The following is a 22,210-nucleotide window of genomic DNA, read 5'->3' as shown; positions in this document are numbered from 1 at the left end:
ATAATACACTGTACAAACTTTCTGCACCTTGCTTTTTTTGACTCAATAAATAATAGAGCTCTTTCCCCATCAGTGTGTCTAGAGCTACTTCATTCTTTTTAGTGCCTGAAGTGTCCTCCAAATTGCTTCTCTTCCCTCAGGAAGTGAGCCACATCCAGAGCTCTGCTCAGAGTCACACATCACCCCATGCCTCTTATTCATTCATTTCTTGACTGCCCAGCTCTGTGCTAAACTGAGGATGAAGAGATCAATTAAGTTCCTTTCCTGGAAGGGAAGGCGGAGAACCCATAGCCAGATCCCAACAACTAGAACACAAGGTCATCTGTTCAGGAACAGAGGTGAGATCAGCTCTGAATGACACCTTTTTTTTTTTTAAATTACTGAAGTATAGTTAGTTTACAATGTTGTGTCAATTTCTGGAGTACAGCATAATAGTTTAGTCACAAATGTACATACATATATTCGTTTTCATATTCTTTTTCATTATAGATTACTACAAGATATTGAGTATAGTTCCCTGTGCTCTGCAGTATAAACTTGTTTATCACCACCTTCTTCTTAAATGTTCCTTTTTCAGTTCTCAGAGCTGGAAGCTGCTTTCCTTCCCAGGGCCTGCCACATCACTGCCTCTGACTGCCATATTATGGCATTGACCTTGAAACTGAACTCTTGAGGTCCACACAATTTTATGAAAACACTCCAGAGGCCAGACTGCCCATGTTCACTCAACACTGGGTCCCACAATCAGATGCTGGAGGGACATGGATGAGGGGCGTGGACAATTGACCCAAGGACTGGACCCCCTCGATTACACCGTAAGCTCCCTGAGAGAGGGTCTCAATCAAAGTCATCTTTGTACCTAACTCAGTGCCTTGCTCAAAGCAGATGTTTGGTGTTTCATCATCTTAACTGAGAAAGATTTGAGCTAAGAGTCTCCTCCTCCAGCTACTTACTTCCTTACTGACCTGAGACCCAGTTCACATCAGTTATTAGTACTGGGCTCTGTTTTTGCGATATCCATATTGCTGGGTCTAATCCCAAGAGACCTGGGCATTTCCACGGGTGAAGGAGGGGCAGGTGAGAACACAGCCAGTTCCTCTGCCTTCCTTGTTTGGAGTCAGTTCCTTCTTGTAATTCCCTCTGCCCAGCTCCCTCCACACCAGTTCCCCCTCCCAACTTAGCCCTCCCTGCCCCCAACTCACCCACCCGCATCTCTTCAAAGCTCCTTCCCTCCTCCCCCTCCTCCACCAGGCACCTCTTTCCATGGATGCACCTGAGGTGGTTCCTGCTGGGACTTCCTCTCTGCCATCCTACGACACCAGGATGGAGGCAGAGTCATATTTCCACATAAACGTGCTCCTGTGTTTCCCCTCACATCGTCCACTTATTTCACAGATGCCTGTTGATTCCTACTCTGTGCCAAGTGCCTCAAATCCCCAACCTTACAGACAGTAGCAAAGGGAGATGGGCAGACAAACAGCAGAGACCATCCTGGCAGGAAGCAGACAGAGGGTGTTACAGGGGCACAGGGCCAGGGCGCAGGTTCTGCTTGGTGTAGGAGCTTATCATATCATATGTTTGCTTATATACCTTTCCTGTCTATCTCCTCTAATTGCCTACAACCTCACTGAGGCTGTAAAGCCCTTTCGTGGATCAACACATTAATTGTCATAACCACCCTGGTCCTATTATTATCCCCATTATACTGAGGTGGTTAGGCAGCTTGCCCGAGATCGCCCAGCTGAGACGTGGAGGATGCCACCCATCTGTTACCCTTGGCAGCACTGTTACCTACTGAGCCCTGCGCGCCTCGCACAGCCACGTGGGGCAAGGACCACCTGCATATTACACTGGCTTCCTGACCTCCAACACTCCCTCCTGCTGGGGTTCCCTCTCCTGGGGGGGTCTTCCATTTGGATGGAGTCTGGGGGAGTGGCTGATTCCCACAGTCAAACCTGGAGGGGTCCGACTCTCGTTCCCTTCCTTGATTCACGACTTAGGCTCAGTCAACTGAATAGTTAGGCAGTGACCTGGGGACGATTCATCAAAGAGGCGCAGACAGCAGAAGGAAGGTTTCCCTTCACCTGGCTACGCAGCAGGGCTCCCTGCCTCCCCGATACCTTCCCTCCAGTTTAACGTCCACAGAAAAGCCAGAGGAATATTTTATATTATATGAAATCTAAGATATTATGCAAAAGTATCTCAGAAAATAACTTGCCATCTTAAAAATCTGTTCCATTCTTTGCAATATCCAGAAAGCAAAATGCACACACCTCCTGCCAGATTAGCATGGCCAAAACCACTGGTCACCACCCTGTCCCCTCAACGCGCCAGGCTCCCATAGCCTTGGCTGGCTTTCTTGTCAGGCAGCCACCAGGAAAGGCCCACCCTGGCGCCGGGCCCTGTGTTAACTCTTCTGCTGGGATGCCCTTTTACAGGGGATTATGATAGACTCCTGCTTGAGACACAAATCAGAGTTCAAGGTCACCTTCTTTCATGGTCCCATTAAATTTGATGCCATCGGTTATCTTTCTACCACAATATTTTAATTTACCTCTCTGCATAGCACTCATAGCCATCTACTATTTAGGTGATTTATGTAGTTCTTAATGTATTATGCCTTGCCTATGAAGAACTGTAAGTATGATCATAATAAACCTCAACAATAACAGCAGGTAATATTTTTTGCCACGCTCCCGTATGTCAGGCCCTTTATGAGTTACTAGCTCTTTGTATATTAACACAACGCTCCTTACAACGAGCCTGTGAAGGAGGCATCTCTATGACGGTTTTCCATATGAAAATACTGAAGTACCATGAGGTTAAGTAACTTGCCATCCAGCCTGTTCCAGAGTTCAAGCCCTTAATCACAATGCTATGATTTATTATAGCATGCTTTTCACTGTGACTCATAAATGATTGCTGGGGGAGAAAAAGAGGGGAGAAGTTCTGCCCAACCATTCTGTGCTCCCTTGGTCCTTGATTTCCCAGCCTGGTCACCCTAGCCCTATAGATGTGGGGAGGTCCCAACATCCTTCCCACAAATTCCCTCTTGTATTGTTTATTAGGGGGAGGTAATTAGGCTTATTCTTGATTTCCGCTTGGAGGAGACACTGGGGGTTGAACCCAGGACCTCGGGTGCTGAGCATGCGCTCTACCACTTGAGCTATACCCTTCCCCCCATTTACTTACATGTCATTGGGTTTATTTATTTGTTTATTTTTTAATGGAGGTACTGGGGAGGTACTGGGGATTGAACCCAGGACCTCATGTGTGCTCAGCGAGTGCTCTACCACTGAGCTATAACCTCCCCCTCTTCCCAAAATTTCCCTCTTGATATAACCAGCCAGAATCAATTTCTGCTCTCTTCAACCAACAATCCTGATCAACATACCCCAAAGGCTTAACTCTGGGCTTTGCCCAGAACAGAGGGACAGTACGTCTTCAACATGTAAATTAATGAGAGAGTTCAAAGCTACATGCTTTGACTAGCAGGGGGCATCACCAACACCACACTGATGTCTCAAACTTCATTCCCTTGCTCTTTCTTTCTGAGGAAATGCTTTCGATATGCCAAGTTTTAGAAATCTGAACCCAACATTGTAAAATGACTATAACTCAATAAAAAAAATGTTTAAAAATTAAATAAATTAATTTAAAAAAAAAAAGAAATCTGCAGGTAGGGACTATTTCCTCAGTTGTCTTTACCTGGTATATTCCTAAGAGTTCCTTCCAGGGAGCCCTGCAAGAGAGGAAGAACCCTCACCAGCTGCATTACCTCCTCTGAAAGTGTTCAAACTCCGCCTGTCTCCTCATTTTCACGGCAGGGAGGTCCTTCTGGCTGTAAGCATCCTCAAAGACATAGTGTTCCTGCTGTCTGGAGGCTTCACAGTGGCACTGGTTTTTCGGGAACAGCCTAAAACAAGATGAGGACTATGAACACGGACTGAGGGGGCTGGTGGGTGGGGGGAGCCTGAAGCCTAATCCATTGTGTCATTCCCCCATCTGGGTTGGGCTGAGACCCTGAAATCCCAGCAGGGCTGCCCCCGAAGCCAGAGGGAGAGGGAGGAAGGGAAAAGGGCAAGAAGGCTCCCCACTCTTGAATCATCCCCTGCACCAAGCTTCTTTAATAAACTTGAATCACAAATGTCAGTGGCATCTCACTCTCACTCACCACAAGAGGCCAGAGGGACAGGAAGGCAATATCTTTCCTGTAGTTTTTTTTTGTTTGGGGGTAGGGGGAGGAGGTAATTAGGTTTGTCTATTTTTTAAAAAGTCTTTAATGGAGGTGCTGGGAGTTGAACCCAGGACCTCAGGCATGGTAAGTACTCACTCTACCGCTGAGCTATGCCCTCCCCGCTTTCCCGTAGCTTTGGTTAAACAGGCCCTCCACAGGTGCAGGGACCCTGCTGGGTGCTGTATGGAACAGCAGCATTTGCACTCTGCAGACTGAGCCCTTTTCTGGCCCCACAGCTTGGAATCGCTTTCGCAATCAGCACAGGTGCAGGGAGGTCGGGAACTGACTGTAAAGTCCGTACACCTGGACATTGTAAACCATGGGAGGAGCAAGGGAGGTGTCAGACCAAGGTGCAATAACTTGCTGTCTCACCAGATTCCATTGTAGGTGAAGAGGCTCTTGACACGTTCCTCGGGTAGAAGCTTCGGCATCTGGACAGCCGGAGCAGGGTGAGGGAGCTCGGGTTTGAGGTTACTGATCTCTGGATAAAGGTTCGTACTTTTGAGTACGAACACCACCATGCCCAGGGCCAAGAGTAAGACCGACATCTTGAGCAACCACAGGCATCTAGGGCTGTTGGGACACAAAAAAGCAAATTCCACTGACATCTCTTTGTTGATTACGTAAAAAAAAAAAAGACTTGATCATGTAATATACACAGGAAGAGTAACTTGAGGAAAAATGTAAGTAAAACCTGTATCTTATACAACTTATGGAAATTGATTTCTGATAAACAGAGGAGTAAAGAATTAAGTTGCAACAAAGAGACTCAGAAAAATCACAAGTAAAAGAATGGGCCAAAACACCCCAAGGTGGGGCGGGGGGAGAGTAAGTCTTGCAATATTAATGTCAGCATTGTTGAATTCAAGGCAAAAAAAAAAAAATGATTAAATGGGACCAAAAAGATCACTTACAAGGATCAGATGCATGATCCACAAAACAGATGTAGTGGTCATGAACTTTATCCACTAAATAGCATTAAGGTACACAAAGCAAGGAATGGCAGGACAAGGAATGAGAAGGAGTTTAACATTCTCACATCTAACATTCTAACGTCTCAGTCCTTCACAGGTCAAGTCTCAAAAATATATAAAGCAGTATGTTTGCAACTAAATTACAGAACTCCTATTCTGTTAAAGAGCTTTTAGAATAGTCACGAAAATTGACCACATATTTGAACACAAAGGAAACTATAACAGAGTGGAAATTGTTCAGATCATACACTCTGACAGTGCAATCAAAATGTAACCTCATAATAAGCCCCCTCTCCCAACAACGTGGAAAACTTTTTTTTTTAACTTTCCAAAGCAACTCTTTGAATCAAGGACAACATCAGAACAAGAACATAAAAATAATGAAGACACTGTAGCCCCAAATTGTGAAACACACTACAGCTCTACTGAGTGGAAAATTTGAAGCTTTAAATATAAATTTCTGATCATAAGATATAAGGTGAATTAAGCCATAAAATAAAAGGTTTGAAAGCAGACAGCAAAAGGAACCTAAGAAAAACAGAAACACAAGAACTTAATGCAGGGGAGGGTATAGCTCAAGCAGTAGAGCACCTGCTTAGCATGCTCGAGGTCCTGGGTTCAATCCCCAGCATCTCCATTATAAGTAAATAAATAAACCTAATTACCTCCCTCCCCACCCCACCCCACCCTCCAAAAAGAACTTAATAAAAATAGAAAGTGGTGAATGAGGGAAAAACCTAAAACGGAACAATTGTGAAATCTAAGCACTACTTGAGTAGATAACTTTTGAGATATCTGACCAGTTCATCCCCTCCTGCCTCTAAGACTTGTCTTCTGACCCACAGAGGTGACATCTACCTGTCTAGCTGCATCACATGATGCTCCTCTGGGCATGGCTGATTGGACCATGATTGGCCCAGCTCAGTCGAGGTGTCTGCCCTTGGTCCAACCAGACACCTCGTCTGAGCTGGGCCAATCAACCAGAACTTCTTCCCCAGGAATCAAGGAGCAGAGATATTGATCAGCTTATTCTGGTCCCCTGAACTAAGAAGAGAAGGGAGGAAAGAAGTGGGAGAAGACAGAAGAAGGTGAGAGAGACAAAGAAAATCCTAGATCTTGAACACCTAGATGAAAGGGATGACTTTCTAGAAAAACACAAGGGACCCAAACAGACTTGTAAAAGTGAAAAAAAAATTAAGGACGTTGTCAAGGCCTATGTATGCAACAAAGTCCCAAATCTATGTTGCACAAGTAAACAATTTCAGCCTGGTTTATAAAAACAGCTAAACACTGATGCAAATATAAGAACTGTAATGCAGATAAATATAGAACTGAGGAATAAAGATGTAAATATGCTAAACAAATATTAGCAACTAGAATACAGTGGTATTCTAAATGAATGACTGACCCTTAACAAATGGAGTTCTTCCTAAAAGTGCAAGGACGACTCAATATTATTGTGCAGCTGAACCATACTGACTCCATTTTTTTCAGCTCATCTTAGGCCCACAGTCCTACCTGCTCCCTTTTCTGTGCAACGGAGCTTCAGCCTACTCACGAGGAATGTGACCAAACCACATAGGTTACCTATCAACTCTCACCCTGCCTTCACCTCATGTGAAAACTGGAAGAATGTCTTTCACTGACACAGATGGTTAATGGTCATGAGACCCCCCAAGGGGAGGGCAAAAAACCTGGTTCCTATAGGTATGGACATGCTTCAGTTTCTATTTTGTAGCTTTGGCCCCTTTAAACCGCCCCAGCCAACCTCTTTCAGCGCCACCGGGTACAGCTGCAATCGCCTCTTGATCACTGTCTGCCGGACCCTGCCAGTATGTAAGTTACCCACAATAAACTTCGTAATTGCACTTCATGGAGTTGCCCACTCCGTTTTTCAGCCTCAAGTTTCCTTCTCTGTTGGGAGGACATTATTCAGTGTCTCCACCTCCCAACAATTATGCAATTTATTAATAAATTTCACCAAGTGAAAATTCAGGTCAGGAGAAAACCCAATATGATTATATTGACAGATGATTTTAAAAGCATTTAATAAAATTCTTAATTTGTTAAACAGCCTTCATTTAAGAAAGATCCCCTTGAGTTGGGGGAGGGATAGATTAGGAGTTCGGGATTAACAGATACACATTACTGTATATAAAATAGATAAGCAACAAGGACCTGCTGTATAGCACAGGGAACTATGTTCAATTTCTTGTAATGAGCTGCAATGGAAAAGAAACTGAAATATATATGTATATGTATGTATATGTATAACTGAATCACTTTGCTCTATACCTGAAACTAACATTGTTAATTGACTACACTTCAATAAAAAATAAGAATTAAAAAAAAGGAAGGACCCCTTGAACAATGTGGGTTTGAACTGCTTGGGTCCATTTAGATGTGAATATTTTTTCAATAAATTATTGGAAAAAAAATTTTTTAAAAGAAAGAACCTAGAAGAAATGACATCACACTAACGATTATGAGCACACCTAACAGCTAGAGCTTGGTTTCCAAACAATATTCCCCTCTAAAGAAAATCCAAGCCCGTTGGAGAAATGGCTGGTTCTGGGTTTGGGGTAAGGAAAATTCAAAGTGACTCTGGAATATCCTGTAATGCCAGAGAGGAAGGAAGCTATCTAAGAAGACCACACTTATGTCCAAAGAAAGAAGAGCTAGTTTAAAGGGTCTTCCACCACCCATATTTGGGACAATTGAAGCTTCAGTAAGAACAGTGGTGGGGGGAGGGTACAGCTCAGTGGCAGAGTGCTTGCTTAGCATGCATGAGGTCCTGGGTTCAATCCCCAGCACCTCCATTAAAAATAAATACATAAATAAATTTTTTAAAGAAAAGAACAATGGCTATATTTAACCAAAACACACTGAATAAAACAGGATCCATGAATCTAATGATATTCCAAGGGAAAAACTGTAAGTGGTGAGCAGAGTACTTTAAAAAAAAAACAAAACTATTTAAGTATAGAAAAATTTCAAGCACATGTACAAAAAATAAAGGAAACATTAAAATGAACTTTATTGTACCCATTCCCCACCCTCTACTCCTGGACAAAATGCATTTATCTGTTTCTTCACCTATTTCTCTCACTTCCCAAATCACTTTGAAGAATCATTTTGACATCATACCATTTCATCAGTACATAGTCTCTCTGAAGGGTAATGTGGTAGTTCTGTTTTTACTCAATTTAACTGAGCTGGAACCACGTTTCCTGGGATTCCCTTCCCTGTGTAATGCCAGGTTAGGGATGTCCACAAGAGAAACCTGCAGGAGATCTGGAGGCAGAAGTAAAACAGCAGCCATCGTGCTCTGAAGGTCATTAGAGGCAGTGCGGGACTGCAGAGATATTGGTTCCATCTACTTGGTCCTCTTTCCACGGACCCTATGTCCAGACCTCCTTCCCGACTACTGGCCCTGCTGACCAGTCACCCCAGGTTCCCTACCAGAACTTGCTCTGAGAACTCACAGTCGTGGTAACCAGGGGGAACTAGCAACATTTCTTATACTGCACCAACTCTCTTGGTGGTTGTACTCTAGAAAATGGATGCTTCTGGATTTTTGCAAGTTCCAGCTCATTCACTCATGACAAGGCTGGTTGCTGACTTTTCCGTGATTTTTTTTTTTGACCTTTACTTCCCCAGTGCGTCCGGCAATTATGTTAATTCCTATAATAAGTTTCCTTTTCTGTAATATTTATAGTAGTTCTGCTTCCTTGACCGAGGCTCGAGGGATTCAGATGAAGGTTGTTACACACACACACATGCACATGCACAAGCACAATAGCATTATCAGCTAGAAATTTAACAATCATTCTTTAATATTATCAAATGTCCACAGTGTTTAAATTCCTCTGTGTCTTTTTTTTTTTTTAAGGATCAAAGCAGAATCCAAATAAGGTCCACACATTGGTTCATAAGTCACCTAAGTTCCTTTTAATATGTAGATTCCCCTGTATCTCTATTTTTCCTTGCAACTTATTTGTTGAAGGAACCGTGTTGTTGATCTTATACTATCTGGATTTTTCACATCTAGATTATACCAATTTCAGGGGTCATGTTCCTTTATCCCCTGTATTTTCTCTAAATTTGTAGTTAGATCAAGAGGCTCAGTCAGATTCAGTTCTGATTTTCACAGAAGACTCCTTCATAGGTGAGGGTGTGTGCCCCTCCATCAGGGAGACAGGGCACAGAACAGCTCATCGTGTCTCTTTTATCAATTATTAGCAGCCATTTGGTGATTGCACAACTCACTGGTTCTCAACATTTTTGGTCTCAGGACCCTATTATAGTCTTAAAAGTGATTGAGGACCCCAAAGAGCTTTGTTTTGGTTAGTTAAACCTATCCATTTTGGAAATTAAGTTTGAGGAAGTTTAAAAGTACTTATTAATTTGGGGGAAGGGTATAGCTCAAGTGGCCCAGTGCATGCTTAGCACACACAAGGTCTTGGGTTCAATCCCCAGTACCATCTCTAAAAATAAATAAGTAAATAAACCTAATTACCTCCTCCCAAAATGTAATTTAAAAAAAATTTTAAGTACTTATTAATTTAGAAATAAGATAACAAATCCATTATATGTTAACACAAATAATGTATTTTTATGAAAACTACCTACATTTTTCAAAATAAAAAAATAGTGAGAAAAGTGGAATCATTTTACATTTTTCAAAATAAAAAAATAGTGAGAAAAGTGGAATCATTTTACATTTTTTTACCCATCTCTTTAATGTTTAGTTTAATAGCTAAAACGCAGTCTCATACTTATTGCTGCATTCAGTATCTTATGATATGTTGTTTGGTTGCAGTATATGAAGAAAATATGGCCCCACACAGATATGTAACTTGAAAAGAGAAAAATATTTTAATTGCCTGTTCAGATAAATTGTCCATATTCATCTTTGATATGACACCCAAAATCAAGAAGTGGTAGTTTCTTAAAAGGTTGTAGTAGCAATGTGGAATCTGAAATTATATCAATGAATTTTTTTGTATTCTGTTAATTAAAATCCACTGGTATTATAATGGAAAAGAATCTGGAAAAGACTATGTATGTATGTATATGTATAACTGAATCACTTTGCTGTATACCTGAAACTAACACAATATTGTAAATCAATTATACTTCAGTTTTTAAAAAAAAAAAAGTCCACCAGTTTATCTTACAGTTTGAATGGATCTCTTACCTATGCATGATTTTAGAACACCATGCATCTGTCATACGGAAAATATTGGTCCACTGAATTACGCTAATCTCCCAAATGTTGATGCATTTTATCATGCAATATCGAGAATTCACTTTCATTAATATCAACACCAGTCTCACCAGAAAAGTCTCTAAATACTAAGAGACTTTCAAATTGATTGCAGTGGAAAGAAGGTTTACAAAGTTCTAATTTTTTTTTTTTTTGAAAGCTTGAATTTCATGATTGGCAACAAATAGGGCCACTTGTTTCCTTCAAGTGGACAGGACCACTTGGTCATCTACCAAATACACAACTCTGAATAACCACAGCTTATTCGTCATCCTTCCCAGTAAAAAAGATTTCCGTTACCTGTCCAGCTCGCCACTCCAATGGCACAAATGCTTTTTCTTGAGACAACAACCGTCACACTTCAGGCAGGAGTGTTTTATGCGTACATCTCTTAAAAATACTTAAAATTGGTATTCTCTAAAAATGAATAGATTTTACTGTCTCATCAAGGATATTCTGAAGTAAACTGGCTTTTTTTTTTTTTTCTGAGTGTGGTGGTGAAATGTACAACCACCAGCAGCTCAAGGTAAGGTACCAGCAGTTTGGCCCATCATTGCCTTTGTGTCATCAGTGTACATGTCAGCTCAGTGGAAAAGGCAAATAGCATCTTAATAACATTATGAAAAAAGTTTTGACTTTGCAGACTCCCTGAGAGGTTCACTAGGCCCCTCAGGAGTCCGTGGCCCACAATTTGAGAACTCCTGCCCCAGCCCATTCTTCCACAGGACTGTCAGTGTTTTTTCTTCTCTATTTTCAGAAGCTCTTGGTATATAGAGATATTCACCTTTTGTCTATGATATAAGTAGCAAAGATTATTCTTTCCAAGTTTGTCACTTGTCTTTTTCCTTTTCTAAAAAAAATTATTAATTATTGTGGTAATAAACATAAAATGTACCGCCTTAACCATTTCTAAGTGTACATACAATTCAGTAACATTAAGTACATGATTCACATTGTTGTACAATGGATCTCCAGAACTTTTCTCTTTTTCCTTTGTTTACATTTTTGTATGCTAATGTTTGAAATAAATTTTTTTTCCAGAATTGAAATTTTAATCTTTTAGCTAATGAAGAAAAAAAAAAAAAACTCCTCTTTATAAAAGAATGAAAACTAATATATGTAGGAGGAAGGATAGAATCAGAAAAAATGACCACTCTGCTACCACCAATGGAATAAATGATTCTGGCCAGGATCGCATGCTAAAACCATCAGATGAAAGGTTGCTGGAGGGCAGAATATTAAATGGGGCCAAAATAGAAATCACTTACTATTTACAAAGAGAAAAAAAAATGCGCCTTTACAATGGAATGATCAGGTGGACACTACCTTAACCAAGTGTTCAAACTTAGCATCACTAATAGTGAGACAGCCTGAAAAAAATGTGCCCCTGATACGATGTGATATGAAGCACACAAATCACTTATGGGGGATTAATGCCAAAAATGTTTAACCAAAATGTGATCAAGACTTGAGACCTCGCTGCCAGTGTATAGGAGATAACAGGATAAAGAAGCAAACTGAGAAACACCATCAAGTCCAATCAGACATATCAGATGCAGGACATTCTGCAAGACAACTGGCCCGGACTCTTCAAAAAGACAATGTTATGAAAAGGAAAAAAAAAAATGGAGGGACGGGATTGCTTTTGATAGTTTAAGGAGCCTAAAGTGATCAAACAACCAAATGCAATGTGTGAACTTTGATCGGATCATTGTTCCAAAAACAGTTATAAAAGGCATTTTGGAGGCAACTGTGAATATTTGAACATGGGCTGAATGTCAGATTATATTAGGGAATTGTTCACTTTTTTAGATGAGACAATTATAGTGTGATTATTTGGGAGAACTGCTGCTATTCTTAGAAGTATGCTCAAGGAGTTAGGGGGGAAGATGCCTGGAATTTTCTTTTAAATGGTTCAGCCATTTGTTTCTGTTTTCTTTCTTTGTTTTTTTAATGGAGGTAGTGGGGATGGAACCCAGGACCTTGTGCATGCTAAGCGTGCTCTCTACCACCTGAGCTAGCTATACTCCCCCTCCCAATGGTTCAGCCATTTGAAAGAGAAGGCGAGAGATAAAGCAAATGCAGTAAAATTGAAACTGCTGGACCTAGATGGAGGGCTTATGATAATTCATGGTAACATTCTTTTCAAGCTTTTTTTAGTTTGACAATTTTAAAAATAAAACTTCGGGATTTATAAATGACTGAATAAAAATTCCTCAGGTAAAATAAGAACAGGTGGATACTTTCATAACATGGCAAACAATTTACAGTCTAAACCCAAAGCCCAGCATCATGTTTAATGGTAAACACTGGAAAAGTCCATTACGGCCGGGAACAAGGTAAGAATGGCCACGGCTGTTATTTAACATTGCCATGAAAGTATTAATCAATGCAGTAAAATGAGCTTATGGACTAAAAAAGATATATAACCAAAAGGGGAATAAAAAGTACAATTATTTACAAGATGTTATAACTGCATATTTGGAAACATTAAAATGTATTAAATGAGAAACTATTAGAAACAGTGAGATTTTTAGTAGGGCAGCTAGTTACAAAGTATATACTAATATATATTATAATACTAATTATAATAGTTATCATCTAATGACCACTTACTCTGTTCTAATCCTCTGCCAAGAGTTGTGCATATATCATCTCATTTAATTTCCACAACGACAGAATAGAGAGTTTCCATTACTCCATCCAATCAACCAATGAGTCAGCTGAAGCTTAAAGGGCAAAAGTAACCCACGCGGTTGGCTGGTGACAGATGCAGGATGCATAACCAGACCACACTTTTAAATGCTACACTGCACAGCTTTCTATAAGCCAACAACCATGAATCAAAACAGAAGAGTAGAGATGTGATTCAAACCGACAACACCGGACAGACTCCCAAGGCAGGCAGAAGCTGGAGAAGAGACAAGTTAGACCGTAGATTCCTGAGGGTCCCAGTGGCCCTTTCATGGAATCTGTAAGGTCAAAACTATTTTCATAAAACATGGAAACAGCCTAAATGTCCATCAACAGGTGACTGGATAAAGAAGATGTGGTATATTTATACAATGGAATACTACTCAGCCATAAAAACCGACAACATAATGCCATTTGCAGCAACATGGATGCTCCTGGAGAATGTCATTCTAAGTGAAGTAAGCCAGAAAGAGAAAGAAAAATACCATATGAAATCGCTCATATGTGGAATCTAAAAAACAAAAACAAAAACAAACAAACAAAAACAAAGCATAAATACAGGACAGAAATAGACTCACAGACAGAGAATACAGACTTGTGGTTACCGGGGGGTGGAGGGTGGGAAGGGATAGCCTGGGATTTCAAAATTGTAGAATAGATAAACAAGATTACACTGTATAGCACAGGGAAATATACACAAAATGTTATGATAACTCACAGAGAAAAAAATGTGCCAATGAGTGTGTATATGTCCATGAATGACTGAAAAATTGTGCTGAACACTGGAATTTGACACATTGTAAAATGATTATAAATCAATAAAAAATGTTTAAAAAAACTATTTTCATAATATTATTAAGATGCTATTTGTCTCTTTCACTATGCTGACATTTACACAAAAGTTTTCCTTTTGCTGAAAAAATTAATCTTGTGATTTCTGTGTGCTTTATTACTAATCCCTTTGTAAACCATGATACTTTGACAGCACAGAAACACCTACAAAGGGAAAGATTTAAATATTTAAAGTTGCATCAGAACCTTAAAAAAATGTCTGCATGGTGGGGGAAAAAACCACTGAAATCAAGATGGTAATATTTTCAATTAAAAAATATACTTTTAAAAAAGACAATAATACTGAACTACTGAAATGGTACCTAACAAACAGGAGAGCAAAAGTATAATCTTAATTCACTTATGAGAATAACACCAAGGCATCAATTAATAAATGGGCACAGAATATGAAGAAATGACTGACTCAAGAATAAATGCATTTAGCAGGTGAACACCCAGGAAACTATTTGCTCTTACTTGTAAGTAAAAAATAACTTTGAAGATTACAACAAATAACATAGAAATACAGAATATCATACAAGAATATTATGAAAAACTATACAGAAGCAAAATGGATAACCTAGAGGAGATGGACAAGTTTCTGGAAACATACAGTCCACCAAGACTGAATCAAGAAGAAACTGACCACTTGAACAAATCGATCACTAGAGATGAAATTGAATTAGCAACAAAAAACCTCCCTACAAATAAAAGTCCAGGACTGGATGACTTCACCAGGGAATTCTACCAAACATACGAAGAAGAACTCATACCAGTCCTTCTCAAACTCTTCCAGAAGATTGAAAAGGAGGGAATATCCTGGGAAACAAGCTGCTGGAATATAAGCCCCTGGAAAACAAGCAACTAGGAAACAAGCCGCACCTGAATTTCCATGAGCTTAAAATATTATCTTCACACTTGCTTAAAATGAACATGCTTGCTTTGCTTTAATGTTTTACGCAGTAGATGACCTATAACATGTATTATGCTAAAGAAAATTTGTGAGGGGCAATCCTGAGATTGACCATAAGGGCATGAAGGAGGGCAGATATTTCCTTAGGGTAAAACAATGGACGGTCTTGGAAAGCCAGATCATCCATTAACAGAACTTTGTTCTTGCATGAAAGCATGCTGTTGAACCCAGGGGAAGTACCTGCTATCTTGAGATGTCCCAGAGGCAATCACAGGATAGACTCAGAAATTTTGCATACCCTGAGGAGGGTGATTGTTCCTAGAAGGGATGGGCCTGAAATTAATCAGTTAACCAGCAAGCAGAACTTGGTGCTTATCACATGGAATATCTAAAGCCCCACTTCTTTGATCGCATTTTTTTCTAAGCTGTATACTCCTAATAAATATGATGTTGACCAGGCTTTCAGCACTTTAGATCCACGAGATCTTGAGTCCCCTGGTCCTGTCTTTGCTCTTTACTTTGTCTCTTTGTTTCTTAAGTCTTGTGTCGCCCATCCTCAGATACGGTCCTGAGCTGCGCTGGACGCAGCAGGAATACTCCCAAACTCATTCTATGATGCCACCATCACCCTGATACCAAAACCAGGCAAAGACAACACCAAAAAAGAGAATTACAGACCAATATCACTGATGAACATAGATGTAAAAATCCTTACCAAAATATTAGCAAATAAAATCCAACAGCACATAAAAAAGATTATACATCATGATCAAGTGGGGTTCATCCCAGTGACACAAGGGTGGTTCAACATATGCAAATCAATCAATGTAATACATCACATCAACAAGAGAAAAGACAGAAACCACATGATCATCTCAATAGATGCAGAAAAAGCATTTGATAAAATTCAACACCCATTTATGATAAAAACTCTCACCAAAGTGGGTATAGAGAGATCATATCTCAGCATAATAAAAGCTATATATGACAAACCTACAGCCAGCATAGTACTCAACAGTGAAAAACTCAAAAGCTTCCCACTAAAATCTGGGACAAGACAAGGATGCCCACTATCACCACTCCTATTCAACACAGTCTTGGAAGTCTTGGAAGTCCTAGCCACAGCAATCAGGCAAGAGAAAGAAATAAAAGGGATCTAAATTGGAAAAGAAGAGGTAAAATTGTCACTATATGCAGATGACATGATACTATATATAGAAAACCCTAAAAGGTCCACACAAAAGCTACTAGAGCTGATTGAAGAATTCAGCAAGGTAGCAGGATACAAGATTAATGTAAAAAAATCAGTTGCATTTCTTTACACTAACAATGTATCAACAGAAAGAGAAAGTAAAGAATCAATCCCCTTTAAAATAGCACCAAAGTAATAAAATACCTAGGAATAAATCTACCAAGGAGGTGAAAGACTTACACATGGAAAACTATAAAATACTGATTAAAGAAATTAAAGAAGACTTTAAAAAATTGAAAGATATCCCATGCTTCTGGACTGGAAGAATCAATATTGTTAAAATGGTCATACTGCCCAAGGCAATCTACAGATTTAATGCAATCCCTATCAAATTACCCAGGACATATTTCACAGAACTAGAACATATCATGATAAAATTTATATGGAACCACAAATGACACAGAATTGCCAAAACATTACTGAAGAAAAATAAAGAGGCTGGAGGAATAACTCTCCCAGACTTCAGACAATCCTATAGAGCTACAGTCATCAAGACAGCATGGTATTGGTACCAAAACAGACATATAGACCAATGGAACAGAATAGAGAGCCCAGAAATGAATCCACAAACTTTTGGTCAACTAATCTTCGACAAAGGAGGCAAGAACATACAATGGAATAAAGACAGTCTCTTCAGCAAATGGTGTTGGGAAAACTGATCAGCAGCATGTATGTCAGTGAAGCTAGAACACTCCCTTACACCATACACAAAAATAAACTCAAAATGGATCAAAGACTTAAACGTAAGACAAGATACAATAAACCTCCTAGAAGAAAATATAGGCAAAACATTATCTGACATACATCTCAAAAATGTTCTCCTAGAAATAGAAATAAAAGCAAGAATAAACAAATGGGACCTAATGAAACTTACAAGCGTCTGCACAGCAAAGGAAACCATAAGTAAAACAAAATGACAACCTACTGAATGGGAGAAAATTTTTGCAAATGAAACTGACAAAGGCTTGATCTCCAGAATATATAAGCAGCTCATATGACTTAATAAGAAAAAAACAAACAACCCAATCCAAAAATGGGCAGAAGACCTAAACAAGCAATTCTCCAAGGAAGAAATACAAATAATCAATAGGCACATGAAAAAATGCTCCATATCACTAATTATCAGAGAAATGCAAATCAAAACTATAAGGAGGTATCACCTCACACCAGTCAGAATGGCCATTATTCAAAAGTCCAAAAATGACAAATTCTGGAGAGGCTGTGGAGAAAAGGGAACCCTCCTACACTGCAGGTGGGAATGCAGTTTGGTGCAGCCATTGTGGAAAACAGTATGGAGACTCCTGAAAAAACTAAAAATAGACTTACCATATGACCCAGCAATCCTGTTCCTGGGCATATATCCAGAAGGAACCCTATTTCAAAAAGACACCTGCACCCCAATGTTTATAGCAGCACTATTTACAATAGCCAAAACATGGAAACAGTCTAAATGTCCATCAACAGATGACTGGATAAAGAAGATGTGGTATATTTATACAACAGAATACTATTCAGCCATAAAAAATGACAACATAATGCCATTTGCAGCAACATGGATGTTCCTGGACAATGTCATTCTAAGTGAAGTAAGCCAGAAAGAGAAAGAAAAACACCATATGGGATCACTCATATGTGGAATCTAAAAAAAAAAGAACATAAATACAAAACAGAAACAGACTCATAGACATAGAATACAAACTTGTAGTTGCCAAGGGGGAGGGGGGTGGGAAGGGACAGACTGGGATTTCAAAATGTAGAATAGATAAACAAGATTATACTGTGTAGCACAGGGAAATATATACAAGATCTTGTGGTAGCTCACAGCAAAAAAAAAGTGACAATGAATGTATGTATGTTCACGTATAACTGAAAAATTGTGCTCTACACTGGAACTTGACACAACATTGTAAAATGACTATAACTCAATAAAGAAATGTTAAAAAAAAGAAACACAGGGCTTCAGATACTGGAGTTATTACACATACTGTAAAATAAATAGACTTACTATAAAAGAAATATGGGTTAATGATTAAGAATTTTAACACAGAATTGAAGACTGTAAAAAGAAAGAGACAGAAAGTTTAGAAATAAAAAAATAAAATAACAGTATTGAAAACTCAGTGGATGAATTTAACAAGAGTGGAAGACAGGTCAGAAGATAACTGTCAAAATGAATGCGGGAGGAACAAAAGATCTTAAATTACTGAAAAGAATTAAGGACAAAGAGGGTACAGTGGGTACTGAAGTACTGGAGGACAGAGAGAGAACGGGGCAGAGTAACATTTGAAGAAAAAAAAAAAGGTTGAAAACTAATGAAAGCGCTTTCAAGAAGCTCTATAAGCCACAGGAAGAAAATTTTAAAATAAATACACATCAAAGAACATTAGAGTGAAAATTAAAATACAAGGAGACAATCTTAAAAGCAGCCAGCAAAGAAAAGATTACCCTTAAAAGAGATCACTAGTTCACTTTCCAACAGAGGCACTGAAATGAAGGTGCAAAAAAGGTGTTTTCAGACAAGCAACTTTTGAGGGAATTTGTCACCAGCATACTTGCCCTGAAGTAACTACTAATGGTAAATAATTCCAGGTCTTAAGGAAAGAACGAAGAGAAATAAAAATAACAAATAAGTGGGTAAATGTTCTAAGGTCTTTGCATTGTCTAGGAAGGAGATTAGAAATATTAAGCAATGTTAGACTTCGATAGGTCAAAGATAGGTTATAATCTGTGGTAAAAATAGTGAATAACTTTCAAGCTCATAGGCAGGAAAATGGGATAATAATCATTTTAAAAAAATCCCCAGTACCTCTGTTTAAATAAATAAATAAACCTAATTATCTCCTCCCCCCCAATTTTTTTTAAATAATAAAAGTTAAAAAATCAATACCAAAAAGTGCAAGAAAGGAGGAAAAGAAGAACATAGATCAGGTGGAACAAATAGAAAGCACTCGTTGAGATGTTAGATTTAAACCAACTATGTCAATAATTACATAAATGTAAATCGATTAAATGCTCCAATTAAAACATAGACTGGATGGAAAAAACAAGCCCAAATATATGCAGTTCGCAACAGACACACCTAAAACACAATGATACAGAAACACTGAGAGTAAAAAGAAAGATAAATACACCAAATGTAACCAATATAAAGTTGCTATCTCTAAGTTAATATCAAATAAAGTAAGACAAAAAAGCCAAAACCACAGTTAAAAAGGAATACTTCGAGTTATAAAATATTCAGTTCACAGGAAGGAACAACAATTCCTTATTCTATTAACATAGCTTCAAAACACAGAAATCAAGATACTGAAAGAATTACAAGAAGAAATAAACATATCCACAATCATGGTGAGATATTCTAACATTCTACCCTCCTTAACCGACAGAGCAAGTAAACCAAAAATTAGCAAGGCTTTGGATGAGTTGAAGCAAATAATCAGCAAGCTTGATATAAATGGACAAATACAGAACAGTGCATGTAATGCCTGCTGAATATACACTTCTTTCAAATATACACAGAAGATCTGTTTTTGGAAATTCAGAAAGGCACTTCTAAATAACCAGGGGTCAAAGAAGAAATCACAATGAGAATTCGACAACAGTTTGGATTAAATGCTAAAGAAAGTACCACATGTCAATGGCTGGGAAGCAACTAAAAAGCAACACTCAGAAATTTCTGGCTTTGAAAACCTCTACTAGAAAAGAAGAAAATCTGAAAAAGCCAAACATCTACCTCAGAAAGATTGGCAAGTTAGGCTCAAATAAAGTAGAAAGAAGGAAATAATAAATAAGAGAGCAAAAAAATATTGAAATAGGAAACAGACACTCTAAAGGATCATCGAAAACAAAATTTGTTTTATCTTCTTAAAAAAACTAAAATATGTAAACTCATTAGAGGGAATCGAAAAAAACAAAAGGAGGCATAAATCACCAAAGTCAGGAATGTTGCAGGCATCACTTGAACCTTAAGGCTATTAAAGAAGTAATAAGAAAATATACGTGAATAATTTTGTGCCACTAAAGTTGAAAATTTAGAGGAAATAAGCAAGTTCTTAGAATGCAACATACAGAAACTGACACAATGAAAAACAGAAAATTCTAAACCATTCTATAATGCCAATTTTTCATTTTCACTTTACTCCCTATTGGGCCAACGAATAGGAAAAGACCCCAACTTATCTTGTGAAACAGCATAAATATTTCCCCCTAACCTGACAATGATATAAGAAAGAAAGAAAAATCACAGCTAGTCTCACTCATGAAAATAAATGCCAGAAAAGTGCAGCCTCCAGGGTGGTGGGCAGTCCCCAGGGTGGCCCTGGAAGATCTCTGCTTCCAAGTAGTCACACCTCTGTGTAGCCCCTTCCATCCTGGCCTGTGTGACCAACAGCACAGAGCAGAAACCCCTTCCCGCATCGGTCTGTGTGGCCAATACGCAAACAGCATTGGTCACTTCTGAGATTGCTAGCAAATACACTGTGGCTATCTTCTTGGTGACACCTTCTCTCTCAGATGACTTGCTCTGGGAAAGCCCACTGCCATGTTGTGAGTGGCGAAGCCATGGAGAGCCGTGTGGGGAGGAACTAAAGCCAACAGGCACATCAGTGAGCTAGGTCAGCCCCAGTCAAGCCTTCCACTCATCACAGTTACTTTTCATTAAATACGTTAATGTTGGGTGGGGTGATGATGCTTATTTTTAACAACTTTATAAATATATATTTTTAGATTTTCTCAGCATTAATTTCTAATATGGTAATAGGAATAGATACAACTCACATAAACAAAAGCTCTTTGGGGTCCTCAATAATTTCTAAGAGTGTAAATGGTCCTGAAACCAAAAAGATCAAGAATATGTTGGTCTAAGTTCTAAGCAGTTGCTGTGGTTGTTAAACTTCCGTAATAGAGATGAGCTCTGACCAGGATACACAATACAACACAGGGAATAGAGCCAGCATTTTATGACTATAAATGAAATACAACCTCTAAAACTTGTGAATCACTATGTTGTACACCTGAAACTTATCTAGTATTGTACATCAACTCTACCTCAATTTAAAAACAATTTTTAATAATAAAATTTTAAAATAATTATATAGATGAGCTTCAAATTAGCACATTTCATTACTCATCCTTTAATAAAAAATCACATTCTAAGTGCAAGTTAATCTGAAAAACTCATGGGCACAGCTGGTTCCCAGCAAATACCTGGCTTAGGACATAGGTTCCTTTCAAGAGTAAGCTTGCAGCCGGAGGTAAGTTTATAACATCCAGAATTGCTCAAGCTGGCTTAGGGAGCAGTTTGTGTCTCAAACCCCGTGGGTTACCTAGTCCTCCACTTAAACAATAGATATGAAATAAACACTAACAGCACCGTGATTTTAAAGATGAAGAAACCAAGTTTCAGTTACTTCAGTTCTGTCGTTAGTGGGACGATTTTTGAGCTTTTCATAGGTATTTTAAATTTAAAACAACAGAACAGTGCAAACTGCCAAGTATATTTTGTTTGGTCAGTGTTGAATTTACCACTTATGGATTAATTCATACATAAAATGTTTTATGCACGTTGAATATCTTTTTAAATTATAGTTTATTTTTAATTGTCTTCAAATGAAAGAAAACAAGAAAATAACTTATTACTGACTATTCCATATAATTACTGAAAATAATTGTCCTATTGAAGGGGGGAAACACTAAAAAATGATCAGCTGATGATGTCAAATACGCTAGAGGCATAACTTCTCCACGAGGTCAGGACAGCTGTATTCTCAGTACCTAGTAAGATGCCTCGCACACAGTAGGATTATCTAACTTTTGTGGAATGAATATTATTGATAAAATGTCCCACACAATCAAAAAAGCATTGGCTTTATCCTCAGTTGGAGCTGGATTCCAACCTGCTCCTTCCAACGTAGCCCTTGGGCAACCTCCATTCTCCTTTTCCGCAACTCTAAGGTGGACATAATTCTTCAAAGAATTGTATGCTGTGAACAGTCAACAATCTAGAACTAGGCCTATACATAATAAGTGCTCCATAGTGGAT

The 22,210-nt window shown here is 38.7% G+C and overlaps 1 protein-coding gene across 1 annotated transcript in view; it reads right to left on the bottom strand.

Annotated features, from left to right (window-relative positions):
- B4GALNT2 (beta-1,4-N-acetyl-galactosaminyltransferase 2 (SID blood group)) overlaps positions 1-22,210 on the bottom strand; it is a 49,897-nt gene that overhangs the window by 26,247 nt on the left and 1,440 nt on the right. Inside the window, exons 2-3 of the mRNA XM_010960553.3 lie at positions 4,610-4,810; positions 3,779-3,916 (exon numbers count right to left, since the gene is read on the bottom strand). Of these exons, the coding sequence (XP_010958855.1) occupies positions 3,779-3,916; positions 4,610-4,810 (339 nt within the window). The remainder of the gene's footprint in view (positions 1-3,778; positions 3,917-4,609; positions 4,811-22,210) is intronic.

Source organism: Camelus bactrianus, chromosome 16, assembly GCF_048773025.1.
Source record: "Camelus bactrianus isolate YW-2024 breed Bactrian camel chromosome 16, ASM4877302v1, whole genome shotgun sequence".
Taxonomy (NCBI): Eukaryota; Metazoa; Chordata; class Mammalia; order Artiodactyla; family Camelidae; genus Camelus; species Camelus bactrianus.
This window is presented reverse-complemented; position numbering and strand designations above follow the sequence as displayed.